Source organism: Pipistrellus kuhlii, unplaced genomic scaffold (genome assembly GCF_014108245.1).
Source record: "Pipistrellus kuhlii isolate mPipKuh1 unplaced genomic scaffold, mPipKuh1.p scaffold_m20_p_7, whole genome shotgun sequence".
In the NCBI taxonomy this organism is placed as follows: domain Eukaryota; kingdom Metazoa; phylum Chordata; class Mammalia; order Chiroptera; family Vespertilionidae; genus Pipistrellus; species Pipistrellus kuhlii.
The window spans coordinates 5,082,719-5,098,837 of record NW_023425573.1 but is presented as its reverse complement, the minus strand read 5'-3'; the positions used below and the strand labels follow the sequence as shown (position 1 = coordinate 5,098,837).

Below are 16,119 nucleotides of genomic sequence, written 5' to 3'. Positions count from 1 at the left end.
TCCTTTAAGGAATAAATTTCGAGGGGGAAAATACTTTCCTTTATTTTTTTCAATGCAGTAATTTCTTGGAGAAAGGCAAATCAATGAATTATTTTGACATCCCCCCAATAAAATCTTACTTACTAAACATAATATGCCATTTTTCTTAATAGATCAAATTAGACTTACCAACAAATAAATAAATTTCATGACATAATATTAATGAGAAGAAAACATTTGTCATGTTCAAGCTAGCAAGGCTAATTCATGAAAGCTTCACAGAAGGCTAAACATTTTTTTTTTTTTAGTTCAGGCTCTTTGGAGCACCTAGACATCAGTATGTCTAAAGTAGTGACAATTTTCAATGCTACTTCTCAAAGTTTATGACTTAGATAGCATTTCACATTTTTGTGAATTAATTTTACCTCACAATGTTTTAAATTCCCAATCGTGTCAATTTTCTAAAAATCTTTAGGTTTCTTACTCCCCCCCCCCCCAAAAAAAAAAAAGATTGTTTTGTCCACGTCTTCCATGAAACACCGTTAGGTGCCCTAAATACTGGAAGCTGGAGACCCAAATTCTGATGCCTTTGACTTTGTTTACCCCGGATCATTGTCTCAGCCTAAAATAACTGATTGGACTTCTCAGAGTGGCTTCCAAATGTACTGTGAAAATTGCTTCCTCTCTCCAGGTTGAGATGAAGGTCTGCTGCTTTTGGTTGGGAGTAGTTATAAAGGCATCAAACTCTCAGAGCAGCTGTTTAAGTCCCCGTGAATAGATCCTGTCAGCACCTGCATCACCGCTCCCTCCTAACTGTCTAACTTTTTAATTTGATAGGGCACCACGCTTGGGAAGATTGAATTTGAAGGTCAGTCTGTGAATTTTTCGGACCCAAATAAACAGAATTTGATTGCTGAGGTTTCAACCAAGGTGAGCAATTTTCTTTCAGATTTTGTAGGTCTGTTTTATTTGTTTTAGTTCTTCCTTTCTTATAATATCAAAATTTTCATTTAGCTCAAAATCATCTTTTAGAAGCACTAGAGTTGAGGGAGAAATAGGTCTTAAAGTAATTAATATATATATATATATTCTAAAAACAGTGAGTTTAACGTTAGAAATTGTTTACTATTATTTTTAACTTTCTTTTTTTTTAGTTCCCCAGTTCAAAACTTTAACAATGTCAAATAAAGGAACTGTTGACTTGTCAGAGACAGGCATAGTGCCAACCAGAAGTCAGAGTAATATCCTGACAGAGAGTTGAGAGCGCTTTAAAGAAATCAGATACAATAAACAGAGTCTGGGGTCATTTTGGGTAGGGGAAAGTATTCCTTGAGTCACTGAAGATTTATTGTATTTTAGCTCAATTAAAAAACTAGTGTTCATAGTAATCACTGTGCCACTCTAAAGTCAGATATGTTTAGCGTATATCTATAAGAAGGTATAGAATACACTTTAGAAAGATGTCTGTTGAATGTGATGGAATATTTATTAATGTAGGTATAGGTCTCTTGGGCTATAGGTTCTGTCCTTAGGACAGAGCTAGTAGGACAGGCAAATAGTAATCACCAGGACAGAATTCTGTGGTAAATGCTGTCCTTAGAATGCACACAGTTTGCCACAGGAGCAGGGGCATGCATGGGGCAGCATTGAACTAGATAGCTGGATTAAGGAAGGCTCTGCATAGGAGTTGGATTTGTTCTGAGACATAAAGAGCAGGGAGTTAAATGCATGAACTAGGAGAACTGAGTTTCAGGCTCAGAAAATGGCATGCATTTGAGAGGCATAGAGGTATGCAACAACATGGTACCTTTGAAGAGTTATATGTTGTTTGGTATGGTAAAACCAAAGGGTTCATGTATTTGATTATAGATGAGTGGAGATGGTTAGGTCTAGAGGGTTTCTTGTCATTGATTAAGTCAACAAAACTGGAAACAATTGAGAACTCATTCTCAATGACTAGATAAAAGAGCAATTAACTAGGTTATTGTAGCTAACCAGGACAAAATCCTCAAGAGCCTGGGCTGAGCAATAACAGCAGAAAAAGAGACATTGAGGTGAATTAGACAAATGGGAGAAGGAGGCACTGGGTGTGACTAGATAAAAGATCAGCCTCTTTTAACAGCAATTTCTACTAGTTTGAGCACAGTGATGTTTTCAATAGGAGTTTGAGATATCTGTGGCACTTGCTATGAAATTAAAAAAAAAGTACTTAAAATGCAAAGGGTTGATTGCTACTTTCTGTTTTTACTACATAAAATAGGAGACAAGGCAGAGTTTTCTTTCCTAGGAGTATGAATTTGGTTACCATTGAACTTTAAATGTGGAGATTTTGTACTACTTGAAACCCTTTTGAAGTCATTACTATTGGCTGCTCTACATTGGAAATTATATTCATTATCATAGAGATGGCTCTAAATGTCTCTTCCTTCATCACTGGGACAGCAAAGTGTCTCCCTTTTAAATTTTATTTTAAATAGAATTATTCACCGCAACAATTTATTCCTCTATACATCAAACATACAGTTTCTTGCATAAGATAGCTCATGGTTATCGTGGTCCATTTAAAGAGGCAGTTTTTGTTTTAGAAAAAATACATCCCACATTTTTTTGAATAGTTAATTCTTATCATACAACAAGAACAAATCACAACTCTGTTTGGCTGGTGTGGCTCAGTGGTTGAGCATTGACCTATGAACCAGAAGGTCATGGTATCATTCTTGGTCAGGTTACATGCCTTAGTTGCTGGTTCCATCCCCACCATTGATCTCTCTCTCTCTCTCTCTCTCTCTCTCTCTCTCTCTCTCTCTCTCTCTCTTCTCTTTCTTTTCTTTCCTTTCTGAAATCAATAAAAATATATATTTAAAAAAAACCCATCCAACTCTGTTTCATGGCTGAGGAAACTGAAGGTATCAAGTAAATGAAATTTGCCAAGGTCTTTTTAGAGCTGGCCTAACTTGAACTCCAGTGACTCCTCATGCTTACCTCCTGCTATTTCTGCCTCTCATGTTGGTGTGCTTTGACTGAGATGTTTCCAGAAAGCACCATTTCCAGGATCCTATTACATGAATATAAGAAGCTCTCTCAAGGCTCTTGATGACTTTTGGTTCTTCTTGACCCAAATCTGGCAGGGTCAGGATATGTTTGCATATTCTGCTCTTCTGCCTAGGAACAATCTCTCTCTCTCTCTCTCTCTCTCTCTCTCTCTCTCTCTCTCTCTCTCTCGTCACTGCTTGCCTTCAAGAAGTCAGTTCCTCTGTGAGGCTCCCATGATTTATTCCACCTTTGTATTCCATGTCATTTTATAAATAGCTTTATTTAAAAAACTCACACCACCAGCATCACTCTAATACCAAAACCTGATAAAGACAACTCAATGAAAGAGAATTACAGGCCAATATCCCTCATGAACATAGATGCCAAAATCCTCAACAAAATTCTAGCAAATTGGCTCCAGCAGAGCATCACAAAGATCATACACCATGACCAAGTAGGATTTATTCCAGGAATGCAAGGTTGGTACAATATCCGCAAATCAATAAACGTGATACATCACATAAACAAATTGAAAGATAAAAATTATATAGTCATATCAATTGATGCAGAAAAAGCATTTGATAAAATCCAACACCCTTTCCTGATAAAAACTCTCAACAAGATGGGAGTACAAGGATCATACCTCAACATAATAAAAGCTATATATGATAAACCCACAGCCAACATCATACTCAATGGGCAAAAACTAAAACCATTCCCTCTAAGAACAGGAACAAGACAGGGATGCCCACTCTCACCACTCCTGTTTGACATAGTACTGGAAGTACTAGCCATTGCAATCAGACAAGAGGAGGAAATAAAAGGCATCCAAATTGGAAAAGAAGAAGTAAAGTTATCCTTATTTGCAGACGACATGATATTGTATATAAAAAACCCCAAAAGACTCCATTAAAAAACTAATTGACTTAATAAATGAATTTGGCAATGTAGCAGGATACAAAATTAACGCCAAGAAATCTATGGCATTTCTATACACCAACAGCGAATTTATAGAAACAGAGACTAAAAAAGCAATTTCATTTACCATCGCACCAAAAAAATTAAGATACCTAGGAATAAACTTAACTAAGGAAGTAAAGGACCTATACGCGGAAAACTACATGACACTGAAAAAAGAGATAGAGGAAGATGTAAACAGATGGAAGAACATACCATGTTCATGGATTGGTAGAATCAACATCATTAAAAAATCCATTCTTCCTAAAGCAATCTATAGGTTTAATGCACTCCCTATTAAAATACCAATGGCATATTTCACTGACCTAGAAAGAACTCTCCAAAAGTTCATTTGGAACAATAAAAGACCCCGAATAGCCACAGCAATCCTGAGAAAGAAGAGTAAAGTAGGAGGGATCTCAATACCAGACTTCAAACTGTATTACAAAGCCACTGTTCTCAAAACAGCCTGGTACTGGCACAAAAACAGACATATAGATCATTGGAATCGAATCAAGAACCCAGATATCAATCCAAATCACTATGCTCAATTAATATTTGACAAAGGAGGCACGAATATACAATGGAATCAAGACAGTCTCTTCAATAAATGGTGTTGGGAAAATTGGTCAGATACATGCAAAAGAATGAAACTAGATCACCAACTTACACCATGCACAAAAATAAACTCAAAATGAATACAGGACTTAAACATCAGACGGGAAACCATAAAAATACTAGAAGCATCCACAGGCAACAAAATCTCAAACGTATGCCAAAAGAACTTCTTCACTGATACTGCCCCTAGGGCAATGGAAGCTAAAGAGAAAATAAACAAATGGGACTACATCAAAATAAAAAGCTTTTTTATAGCAAAAGAAACCATCAGCAAAACAACAAGAAAGCCCACTGTGTGGGAGAACATATTTGCAAATGTTACCACTGATAAAGGTTTAATCTCCAATATCTACAAACAGCTTATACAACTAAATAAAGGGAAGATGAATGATCCAATTAAAAAATGGGCAATGGACCTAAATAGAATATTTTCAAAAGAAGACAGAAGACAGAAGACAAAAGGCACATGAAAACATGCTCAAAGTCACTAATTGTTCGAGAGATGCAAATCAAAACAACAATGCGGTACCATCTCACACCTGTCAGAATGGCCAACATCAACAAATCAACAAATGACAAGTGTTGGTGAGGTTGCGGAGAAAAAGGAACCCTCGTGCACTGCTGGTGGGAATGCAGACTGGTGCAACCACTGTGGAGAACAGTGTGGAGTTTCCTCAAAAAACTGAAAATGGAACTCCCATTTGACCCAGTAATCCCACTCCTAGGAATATATCCCAAGAAACTAAAAACACCAATCAGAAAGGATATATGCACCCCTATGTTCATAGCAGCACAATCTACAATAGCTAGAATCTGGAAACAGCCTAGGTGCCCGTCAGCAGATGATTGGATCCAAAAACTATGGTACATCTACACAATGGAATACTATGCTGCCATAAAAAAGAAGGAATTCTCATCATTTGCAGCAACCTGGATAGAACTAGAGAACATTATGCTGAGTGAAATAAGCCAGTCAATAAAAGAGAAATACCACATGGCCTCACTCATTTATGGACATTAAAAAACATTATAAACTGACAAACCAAAAGATAGATAGATATAAAGACAGTAAAGCAACAAGCAGACTGTAAAATTACACCAGGGAGAGTAGGGAGATCTGGGGGAGATAAGAGATCAACCGAAGGACTTGTATACATGCATATAAGTACAACTAATGGACACAAAACTCTGGGGAGGGAGGGTATGTGGGGGGGCAATGTTAAAATATGTACACAGATAATAATTTAATAAATAAAAAAATTAGAAAAATAAAAAAATAAAAAATATTAAAAAATAAAAAAATAAAATAAAAAACACTCACACCACATTGCATTTAGACCCTTACAAGAATTGTCTCTTTCACTTTTCTATGCTTAGCTGTGGGTTTTTAAATTAGATATATACTTGTTTATATCTCTGGAATGTGATCATGCCAGATGAGATATTCACTTATTTTAATTTTAAAATTTGTCCATTCAAATGGGAAGAGGCTATGTTCCTTGTATTTGTGTCTATGCATTTCCATGGGAGTTGATTTAGTTTGAGGTACAGCATGAGAAAGAGCTATTTTTCATTTTAGAATTTTAGAATTGAGAACTATGTTGGACATGTAGTCTATCATTTTTCAAACGTGAGGGATATTGGGCCTGGAGACATTCACCTTAAAAAATTTCTATGGTCAAACAAGGTTGAAAAACGCTGCATAATATATTTCTCCTGGCACATCCTAATGCAAATCCATATAATCACATGTGAAGTCCTGGGTAACTTCTACCATTCTGCAGGGAGAGTATGTGACGTGTTGTGTAGAGACCAGTTAAAAGGAGCCTATGTGTATCTTCATATTAAACAAGGGAGAGAGTGCCATGGTGAAAGCTGGTTCTGCTTAACGCCAGAACCATTAAATGATTTCACTTTACCTGTGGTAAATGTATTTCTGTATCAAATCATATCTGTTCTGTGATTTTTGCCTCGGTGTGGCTGATAACTTCATTCATCATCTTGTACTTGCAATGTGATGTTGCTACAACTAGACGTTAATGCTGTTTTGCTTTTTAGCAGAAGCCTAAGGTTAAGAATAAACCTATACTTTTTCAAATGATCTGATGAGAGAGATTATCTGAACATTTATGGAGCAGTTCAGCAATAATTCCTCCAGATCATAGATGGGCTGGGGTATTTTCTTCTCTAGAATAGTCAACAAGCCCCCCAAAATATAAACTTTTTCTCAAATGTAGTCTAAGAATTATGATTTCACATTCAATAGACTTCATGGAGAGAGACACATTTCAGTGAAAGGAAAAATGCTTTTTCAAATATCCAGATTGTAATTTTAATCTAAGACCTTTTGCAAACTTTGAATTATCCTACATTCAGAATGTGCCAGCGACCTCTCAAAGCTGGTATCACTGTGGACACCCCACCCTCTAGGCTTCTCTCCCTATTTCTATTGTTTTTCCTTTTATGACTGTGGGGCACTACTTCTCTGTTAAAAGCCTGGGAAAATGGATCTGACTCCATGAAGTGCTTAAGACATAGGTAATGATTATGTTATGCTTGGATCCTTTTCTGAAGTCTACCATTTACAGGCAAACGATTGCACAGTAACCCAGCGGGACCTGTGGTCTCCACTAGCCCAGCAATTCTTCAGACTCTCACGTATTGGTCCCACTGCATAAGCCTAGTGCTGTGCCCTTTCCTATCGCCACTTTACTGCAAGTTGAGGATCAAGTGGTATTTAAAGCATGATATGCCTATTACCACACCTGTCTAGTGCTGAATTGGGCAACAATACTTGAAAATTCCATTGCTTCTGTTTGTTAGTGAGGTAAAACATGGGAAAGATGATTGTTAACTATGGAAGCAACCAGTTTCTTAGGGATCATTGTTATTACTGTAATCAAAATTTTATATAACATAGCAAAGTACTTTTTTCTTTATCATAAAAAGGATACACACTGTAGCACTTGCTGTGTCTTTCTTACAAATTGATTAATTGCCAGTCATTCCCAAATACTTAGCAATCAATCTGCCGCCAATCTAAGTGTGAAGCATCCTCAGATATGCTTACGATATTGATGTGTTGCTCATATCTGGAACTTCCCTCTCACTCTTTGGTTTTTAAAATGGCAGGATGTCAAGGTGTTTGGCAAAGGAAACCCCACGAAAGTGGTTGCTGTAGACTGTGGGATAAAGAACAATGTAATCCGCCTCCTTGTAAAGGTAAGTAAATCATTCCATCTCAAGGGTAAGGATTTGTAATATTGATCCTTTAGTGTTAAGCTGATTTCCTCTATCTGTCTCAGAGAAAGCTTGTGCATTTTTTTTCTAGAATGTCAGAAAACTGCGCCTTCTTGTTGCCTTTGATCTACAAAATGATACACTTATCCCTGTTAAAATGAGAGAAGTGGACTATGTTTAAAAAAAAAATCTCAAAGGACACAAAAACAGAGAAGAAAAGGATTACTGCTTTTATCACTTATTAACTGACATTCTGAGACATACCATGTTCACATTCTTAGAGATAAAAACAGCAACAAAAAACTAGACTCAGTTGGAGAACTTCTCTATTGGGCTGTCTTTATTATGCACCACATGTATGCAGAGGTCATGCCCTGATACAGTGCAAACTTCCATGCTGTGTTATATCAACTCTTGGACAACCATTAATGTTGTACCTTAACAATCCTTTAGGAGACTTTAACTGTAATTACAGTGTTTTCTTACGGACTTGTTTTTTGTTGGGATTTCTCCTTCTCCACCTTCTTTTCCTAGTCTCTGTTTCTGCCTCTCTGGGTAAGTCTCTGTCTCTGTTGTGCACACACACACACACGCACACACACACACACACACACACACACACACACACACACACACGCATGCACAGATATAGTTGCATAATATCAAATTAGCTTGAATATAGCAGAATTCTTCAATTCTTTGTTAGAGAATATCAAAGGTGTCCAAATCATGATTTCAAATCCTGGTCAAGTTTAGTAACAAAAATGTGCGTGGACTCTTCAGCAGCAGATGCTGTGGATGGTCTGTCCATAGCTCCCTCTCCTTTCAGCATTTTGCCTGCCTTCCAATTGCAAGTGTCTGCATCTCATTGACCGAGGGCTCTCTTTGGTTGGCCGGAGACCGCTGGCATGCTGAGTGCCATAGAACTAATGACCTTGCTGCAGCCCCAACCAATGGCTAGAGAGGGCCATTGTGTAAACATCCCAGCTTCTTTGCTCCATAGCGGGGCTGTCTTCAAGATGGATAGTCTACCCTGGCGCTCAGAGTCCCTTGGTGGGTCGCAGCTCTGGTTGTCCATATGGTAACTGCTTGAGAATGCATACTTGATTGGAATGCCTCCCGGCGTCATTTTCTAATGGTATTTCTTGGAAACATTTCAAAATAACCTTTTTTTTTTTTTCTTTTCAAATCCTTGCCTCAGGAAATGTGTCTAGGAAACCTTCAAAGATATCTTCTTATTTATATTTATGTAGGAAAGTTCTAACTTTTCAATCAGAATATAAACACAGGTAATAGGAGAAAACCCATGAAAGAAGGCTGATTAAAATTTGATCAGACAAAAAAATACAACATTGAAAAAGGTGGAAGGTGAGCCATCTTAAGTTTTGCAGAAAATCAATTGACCATTTTTTTTTGAACTCTTTATCCCATAATTCTTGGTAGAATAACCTGTATTCCTGTGTGCCCAAACATGAAGCTTTTAGGCTCTATTTTTTCAGGATCACATTTTTAATAGTGTTTTATTCTCCACATTTACATCACACAAAAAACACTGATGTTTTTGTCCGTCTCTGTTAAGCTTTATTTATTTGAATCACATGCTATTTTTTTCTTTCCTTTTAAGGAATGCTTAGTCAAGAGAAGGTCTAGTGAAATCACATTTTGGGGAAAAAAGTTATTAAATTCTGATCATTCTTGTTTTCCCTTTCTAGCGAGGAGCCGAAGTGCATTTAGTTCCCTGGAATCATGATTTCACCAAGATGGAGTACGATGGGCTTTTAATTGCCGGAGGACCTGGAAACCCAGCTCTCGCACAACCACTAATTCAGAATGTGAAAAAGGTGCAGTAAGCCTGGGGGGTAGTGTGTATCTGTGTGCAAAGTGGAGGGAGTCTGGTCTACGACGGCTCTCAGCTGCAATATATCTTATTTATTCAGAAATTTTGTATTACTCCTACTTGTGACCTCAGAGATAATGCAGCACAGATCTGTATTAGGGCAAACCAATGAGGAAAAAGAGCCTTTTTTTAGATAAAGTCATTGGGATTGTGTCCTTGAGTTCAGAGAACTGGAGCCCAATCTCCAAATGTGTCAATCCTTACCAACGTGAAATGACAATTTATGTTCCTCACCATGACCTAGGGAACTATATAACACACTCAAGTTTCTAAAGAAAGACTAAATTAGATTTATTTTAATCTGTAGGTTAAGTACATTTTATTGTGTTCTAATGCTATAAATTTGTCCATCATGTTGATTTATAATCTAACTTTTTATTCAATGATCATTCTCTTTACCTTGTTAATTAAGAGAAAAAAAAGGATGCTTCCTTTTTATTCCTTGAGAGGCACTTTTTGGGGGAACTGTACTTTTGGGTTAATAAAAATTCTTCCTGATTTAGATTTTGGAGAGTGACCGCAAGGAGCCATTGTTTGGAATCAGCACAGGAAATTTAATCATCGGATTAGCTGCTGGTGCCAAGTCCTACAAGATGCCCATGGCTAACCGGTAAGGCAGTTACCCGTTGTGTACCGTTGTGTACCGTTAGACTAGCTGTATATTAGTAGCTAAATCCAAAAGACTTAGAGACCTTCCATGCTACTTTCTTCAGAATAGATAGCTGTATATGGTTCACAGTTGTCCGACTACCTGATACCACTTTCATTGCATGTGTGAAAGTTCCCCCATACTCAATCAAATGGCATTCTAAGGAAACTGTTCTGATTTCAAACTTGATTTCAGAGCACTGATAACATGGTAAGGCTGGGTGACTTAAGAACCAAGAAATCTTCAAGTTCTCTAGGTTTTACTTTCTTACCCCAATAATGTTAACCCATTGAACGTGGAGCTGTCCCTCATGGACCACCTTCCAGAGGAAGTATAATTCAAATTGATTCCAGACTGAATAGTTTCTTTTTATTATCTCCTGTGAACTCTCATCTGCTTTGACAGTTACTGTGGCTCCTTAAAATAAGTCGCTTACATTTGTCAGTCTCTGTTAAGCTGGTAGGCAACTCTTAACTTCATTGTATGAATGCAGTTCTCCCTTTCCTCAAACTGATTACAGAAGTTTAATATATATGATATTTAACACACAACGAAGCTTCTTGAATTAATTTTTGTTGCTAGAATTATTGGGACTAACAATCTGTGATCTTTTCTTAGATCATTGAATCTTTCGAATTTTAATGGTCTTTTCTTGTTTGCTATTTTACAATGAATGTGTTTGTAGTCTCCTCACTTTTCCTTCTCCTTCTTCCTTTCTTTCTCCAGAGGGCAGAATCAGCCTGTTTTGAACGTGACAAATAGACAAGCTTTCATTACCGCTCAGAATCATGGCTATGCCTTGGAAAACACCCTTCCTGCTGGCTGGAAGCCACTTTTTACAAATGTCAATGATCAAACCAATGAGGTAAGTTGGGCATGAGACATGCAGAGCTTTTAATACTCTGTTATACAGATACCTTTCTCTTGTTTATGTGAGTTTTTTGGGGGGAGGGCGGGGGGAGTGTGGGGTGGAACTCTACTTATAGGAGTTCATAGCCCTCTGCTTTTCCAGAAATAATTTTTCTGTCTTATTTTCTCATCAGTTGACTCATTAAGACCCATTCTTTGAGTGGTTAATCAATGACTGTCTTGAACATTCATTGCTAATGGGGCTTTGGTAGAGATCTGTTGAAACCACTCTGGGTGTCTCTGGGATTGAGCACATGAAGTAGCCTTTGAGAAGACCCTGGAGAAGCATTTAGGAGCTGAAGATCAGAAGTGGATTTGGGTGTATTCTGAACAGAGGGGTCTAGAAGGCTATAAACCAAATCTATTGTTTTCATTAAGGGGATCTACATTTGGTTGAATCTTTGTTGGATTATTTTTATTAGCACTGTTAGTTTTTTCTAATGTCTTTAAGCATTTACCTCAGTTTTTTTATTTGGATAATACATAGCCTTGGTTGGCATCCATTGTTTCAGAAGACATTTCTCCCATTTCTCGTTCCTTAGGGGATTATGCATGAAAGCAAACCCTTTTTTGGTGTGCAGTTCCACCCTGAGGTCAGCCCAGGGCCAACGGACACTGAGGTATGTTAGAAAGATGAGGCCTGTTGTAGAATCAAGTCTTAAACTTAGAAATGTATTTATGTGAAAAATAGAGCAACCAAAATAATACCTCAGATGATGTTGTTACAGAACATTCTCAAGAAGGGTGTTGTAATAATATGCTCAATGTATCAAAATTTCCCCATAAAGGAAGTGTCTGTCTTTTTTTTTTTAATTTAAAGTGAGGTATCCCTTAAGAAACCTGATGCAATCCTATTTTTATTTAAATTATCATCATTCTGATATATTTAGTTCTAAAATTTACAATTGTTATTCTATGCAAATGAATTTCCCCTTGCTCTCTTATTCTCATAACTGAAATGAAATTTTAATCCCCCATCTGTGACTTCACAAAATCTCTATGGCAACTGGTTGTGTAGCCATATAGGGAGAATAACCAGCAGCAGGAGAAGGAAGGAGGGCAGGAGTGTAGGGAGAGAAGAGGGCATATACCAACATGCATATGAGTTGGATGGCTTAAGAAAAGAACCATGAAGAATTCTTAGAGATGTTTTGTTTGTAATGCAAACATCTCTACTTTGATTGTGTGAGCTTTTGGTTCAATGTTCAAGGACATCTTTGCAAAACAAGAGCTTGCAGTGATACTCAGAAAAGTCTGGGAAGTGTGGTGTGACTGCATCTCTAACATCCCAAGCCCTCCAATAGTAACGCTGAGGATTCTTCCCTTGTTAGCAGATACTCTCAGAAAAGACATCTAGGCAAAATGAGGGAGAGAATAAAAGTTTTCTGTCTGTAAACTCTACTACCTTATCTAGTCTACTACTGAATTGTGTTTTCAGATTTGTGTCTTTCCCCCACTTGTTTTATTATAGTTAATAAATAATGGCTCTTGATAGCCAAAGTCAATATAGCATTACTTACCCACAATAAAACTCATAAATTAAAGTGACTTAATATGCACACATATTGTCTAATGCATAATACTTATTTAAGAATTTAAAATATAAATATTGCTTATGCTAGTACTTCAAATTAGGAACATTGAAATCAAGATATGTAATATCCAGTGTCACTTAATCCTTATTTTTATCCTGCTAAATAGTTGCAAAATGAATATTTTTGTTGAAATTTCTTATGTCTGTTGCAAAAAGTAAATTTATTGGTAAAGTTTAAGAATAATCTTTAGAGATATTTTTAGAGCTGATAGAAATTTTAAAAATCCAGTTATTTCTTACGTTAGGGAGCATAAGGAATATAGCATAAGTAATTATAGCCAGAATTTTACTTAGAGGAAGAAACTGATTCATCATTAAAAGTTTGCAAACTTGATATTCTCTGAAGGCATTATCTGAAATGTTCATTGTCTGCTGAAAAATTTTTAAATAGGATGTCACGCAAGCAGTTAGAAGTGTTTATTTGATCTAATTTCTATAGTAATAAACATTTAGTTTTGCCAGAATTGGCAAGCAAACAAACAAAAACAAATATTGCATAGAAATACATACCCTAAAACTTATTTATCTAAAGTTCATTTTAAGTTAGAATACTGTTTTTTATCTGCCAACCCTGCGAGTTTTGAAGCTTCTAACTGGTTGGTTACATTTTTTTTTTCTAGTATCTGTTTGATTCATTTTTCTCACTGATAAAGAAGGGGAAAGGAACCACTGTTACATCGGTTCTACCAAAGCCAGCCCTGGTTGCATCTCGGATTGAGGTCAGTATGTGTGGGCTTCTTTTTGGTTTATGTATTTTGGATTTTCTCTACCATGAAATGATATATTTAGGTTAATATGTAAACTTTTCCAATGTTTATGAAAGATGATTTATTTTATTGTAATCTCCCATCATTTTAAGCATTTAACTATTTGGTCTGTTGTTGATTATGTTCTTTGGCATTTTCATGTTTAGAATTAAAGTCACATCTTTTAAAGTTTAATTCTTCTAGGATGTTTGTAATAAAATAACGTAGTAAACAATAGGAGTTAATTTATTTAGAATTGGATACATTTTTCATTACTCAATAAACCTTAGCTTTACATATGCTTGAGACACATAGGTTAGACTACAGAATTGTTATAGGTGATATAATTTTTTCTGTTTTTAAAAGGATTATTACTCAATATCATGACTTGAATATTATTTACCTTTAGAAAGCAAATGGATAAGAATTAATATATTATAAGACTTGAACTCTTATCTGTTCGAACATGTACATTAATATAAGATCACATTAAGATCACACATATTATTTTGCAAAATTTAGAGAGATATATATGTATTTAGATTACAAACAAAAATAATTGATTTATATGTTTACATGAAATAAGTTAAGTTAGATAGTTTAATGATTTCCATGACAAATTTTTATATTTTGAGATGAAAGGATTGGCCATAATCTAGCCTCTCAATGTGGAGTCAAAGTGTGGGTTCTCGGTAGTGAAAGAAGCCACACACCAATAGCATTTTTCTCAGACTATCAACTTGTCCTCAGATGCTTTTCTTTTTTTTAAATGGTGAAAGAAATGTATAATTTGGTATTTCAATAACTTGCATATAGTAGGTGCCCAATAAATATTTGTTGAAGCAACTCAAGTTCCCGAAGCCAATGTCTCCTACAGTAACCAAGAACATCGTTCTCCTCTGAAGGGCTTGGCAGTTGAGGAAGATCCAGAGGCCTTCTTGTTTTTGTGTCAATCCTTTGTTCAGAACAAACCTGTGAAATATTGAATGTAATCCACTTAATTAAATTTGGGGAGATTTTTAACCTAAAAATATACATATATGTATACATATGAGTGCCTATTTCCTAATATTAATAATAAAAAACAATGTTTTGTTTTGTTTTTAAATTGCTTGCAGGTTTCCAAAGTCCTTATCCTAGGATCCGGAGGTCTGTCCATTGGTCAGGCAGGTGAATTTGATTACTCAGGATCGCAAGCTGTAAAAGCCATGAAGGTGAGAGAATATGATCTTTGCAGAATTTATATACACCCTTTAATGAGTCTAATTAGTATTGCATAATTTAGATATATGACACTACCTCTTTTCAAGGTCACTATAATTAATCTCCTTACCTATTCCTTAAACATCTTTTATTAAAGGAAGTTTGATCACAGACAAGATATTTACTTTCTCCAATGTGCACACCTAAACAGTAATTTAGATTGGTCTTTAAAATTATCTACATTATCTCCTATTTACAATTAAAACATAGAAAGCCACACTTATAGATGTTTCTCATTTCTTTTGAGGTAGTGAGCTTTTTGCCTTTTGTGTGAATTTAGACATCCTTGGTAATCTAGAAGTCCTTCAGTGTTCTTTGGATGCCTCAGGCATTTCTGTGGTTGAAATGGGAAGATCCAGTTGGAGAAGCAATGCCTTTTGTTCAACCTCTAGAAGCTACCATCTGTCATTAGGGAACCCAGTTGTCCCACCTGTGTGACTTGGAATGGATGTCCTACCAGGATGGTCTGGTTGCATTTTCAAGTGGAAAAGAGGATTTGATACCCAAGTTGGGAAGAACATCCTCCCTATTTCCTCAAAGTCTCTTGAGATCTTCCCAATTCTTACCTAGTAAATAAAACTAGAAAAATTACACTGTACATGAAAGGTATTTCTATGAAAGAGCTAACTAGGCTTCTTTTTGGTGTCCTTATTTCCCTGGATAGTCCCCATTTGGGTGCTCACCAGGCCATGGGGAGGCACTGTGAGCTCTCTGTGACCCTGCCTTAGGCTTTGCAGTGTGAAGCCATTGGCCAGAGACCTGGCTAGGAGAGAAGGACACAGGAAAGGCAGCAGGAGACTCAGCAACAAGCACAGAGAATAGTTGGATTTTTTTAAATTTACTTTTTATTTTATTTAATATTCTATATACAGAGATTTTCACTTGACAGATGCCTGATAAAAAACATAGCCCCCAATTACCTCAATCTTCTTCCCATTTGTTCTCAATACTCTCCTCCATACACACATGGGTGTTCATACATATGCACACATGTTTTCTATAACTTAAAAATACTTTATTGTATTATGATTCAATTGCTCTTTAGATAGATAGTGGATGTCCAATGGTTTAGATTGATTAGAACACAATCCAAGTGTGTTCTGGATTTAGAACACATTTTACTAGCAAACTTTTTTTTTTAAAGCCTATTTGGTAGTTTTATGAATAATTAATATTTTCATGGCTTATATTTTTTATGTGCTTTAACATCCATAATGTGAAGATATTTAAATAA

General features: G+C 36.2%; 1 protein-coding gene across 1 annotated transcript in view; it reads left to right on the top strand.

The window, feature by feature from the left end:
• CPS1 (carbamoyl-phosphate synthase 1) overlaps nt 1-16,119 on the top strand; it is a 111,422-nt gene that overhangs the window by 23,286 nt on the left and 72,017 nt on the right. Inside the window, exons 6-13 of the mRNA XM_036420742.2 lie at nt 817-909; nt 7,720-7,809; nt 9,540-9,668; nt 10,228-10,334; nt 11,100-11,238; nt 11,825-11,902; nt 13,497-13,595; nt 14,741-14,836. Of these exons, the coding sequence (XP_036276635.1) occupies nt 817-909; nt 7,720-7,809; nt 9,540-9,668; nt 10,228-10,334; nt 11,100-11,238; nt 11,825-11,902; nt 13,497-13,595; nt 14,741-14,836 (831 nt within the window). The remainder of the gene's footprint in view (nt 1-816; nt 910-7,719; nt 7,810-9,539; nt 9,669-10,227; nt 10,335-11,099; nt 11,239-11,824; nt 11,903-13,496; nt 13,596-14,740; nt 14,837-16,119) is intronic.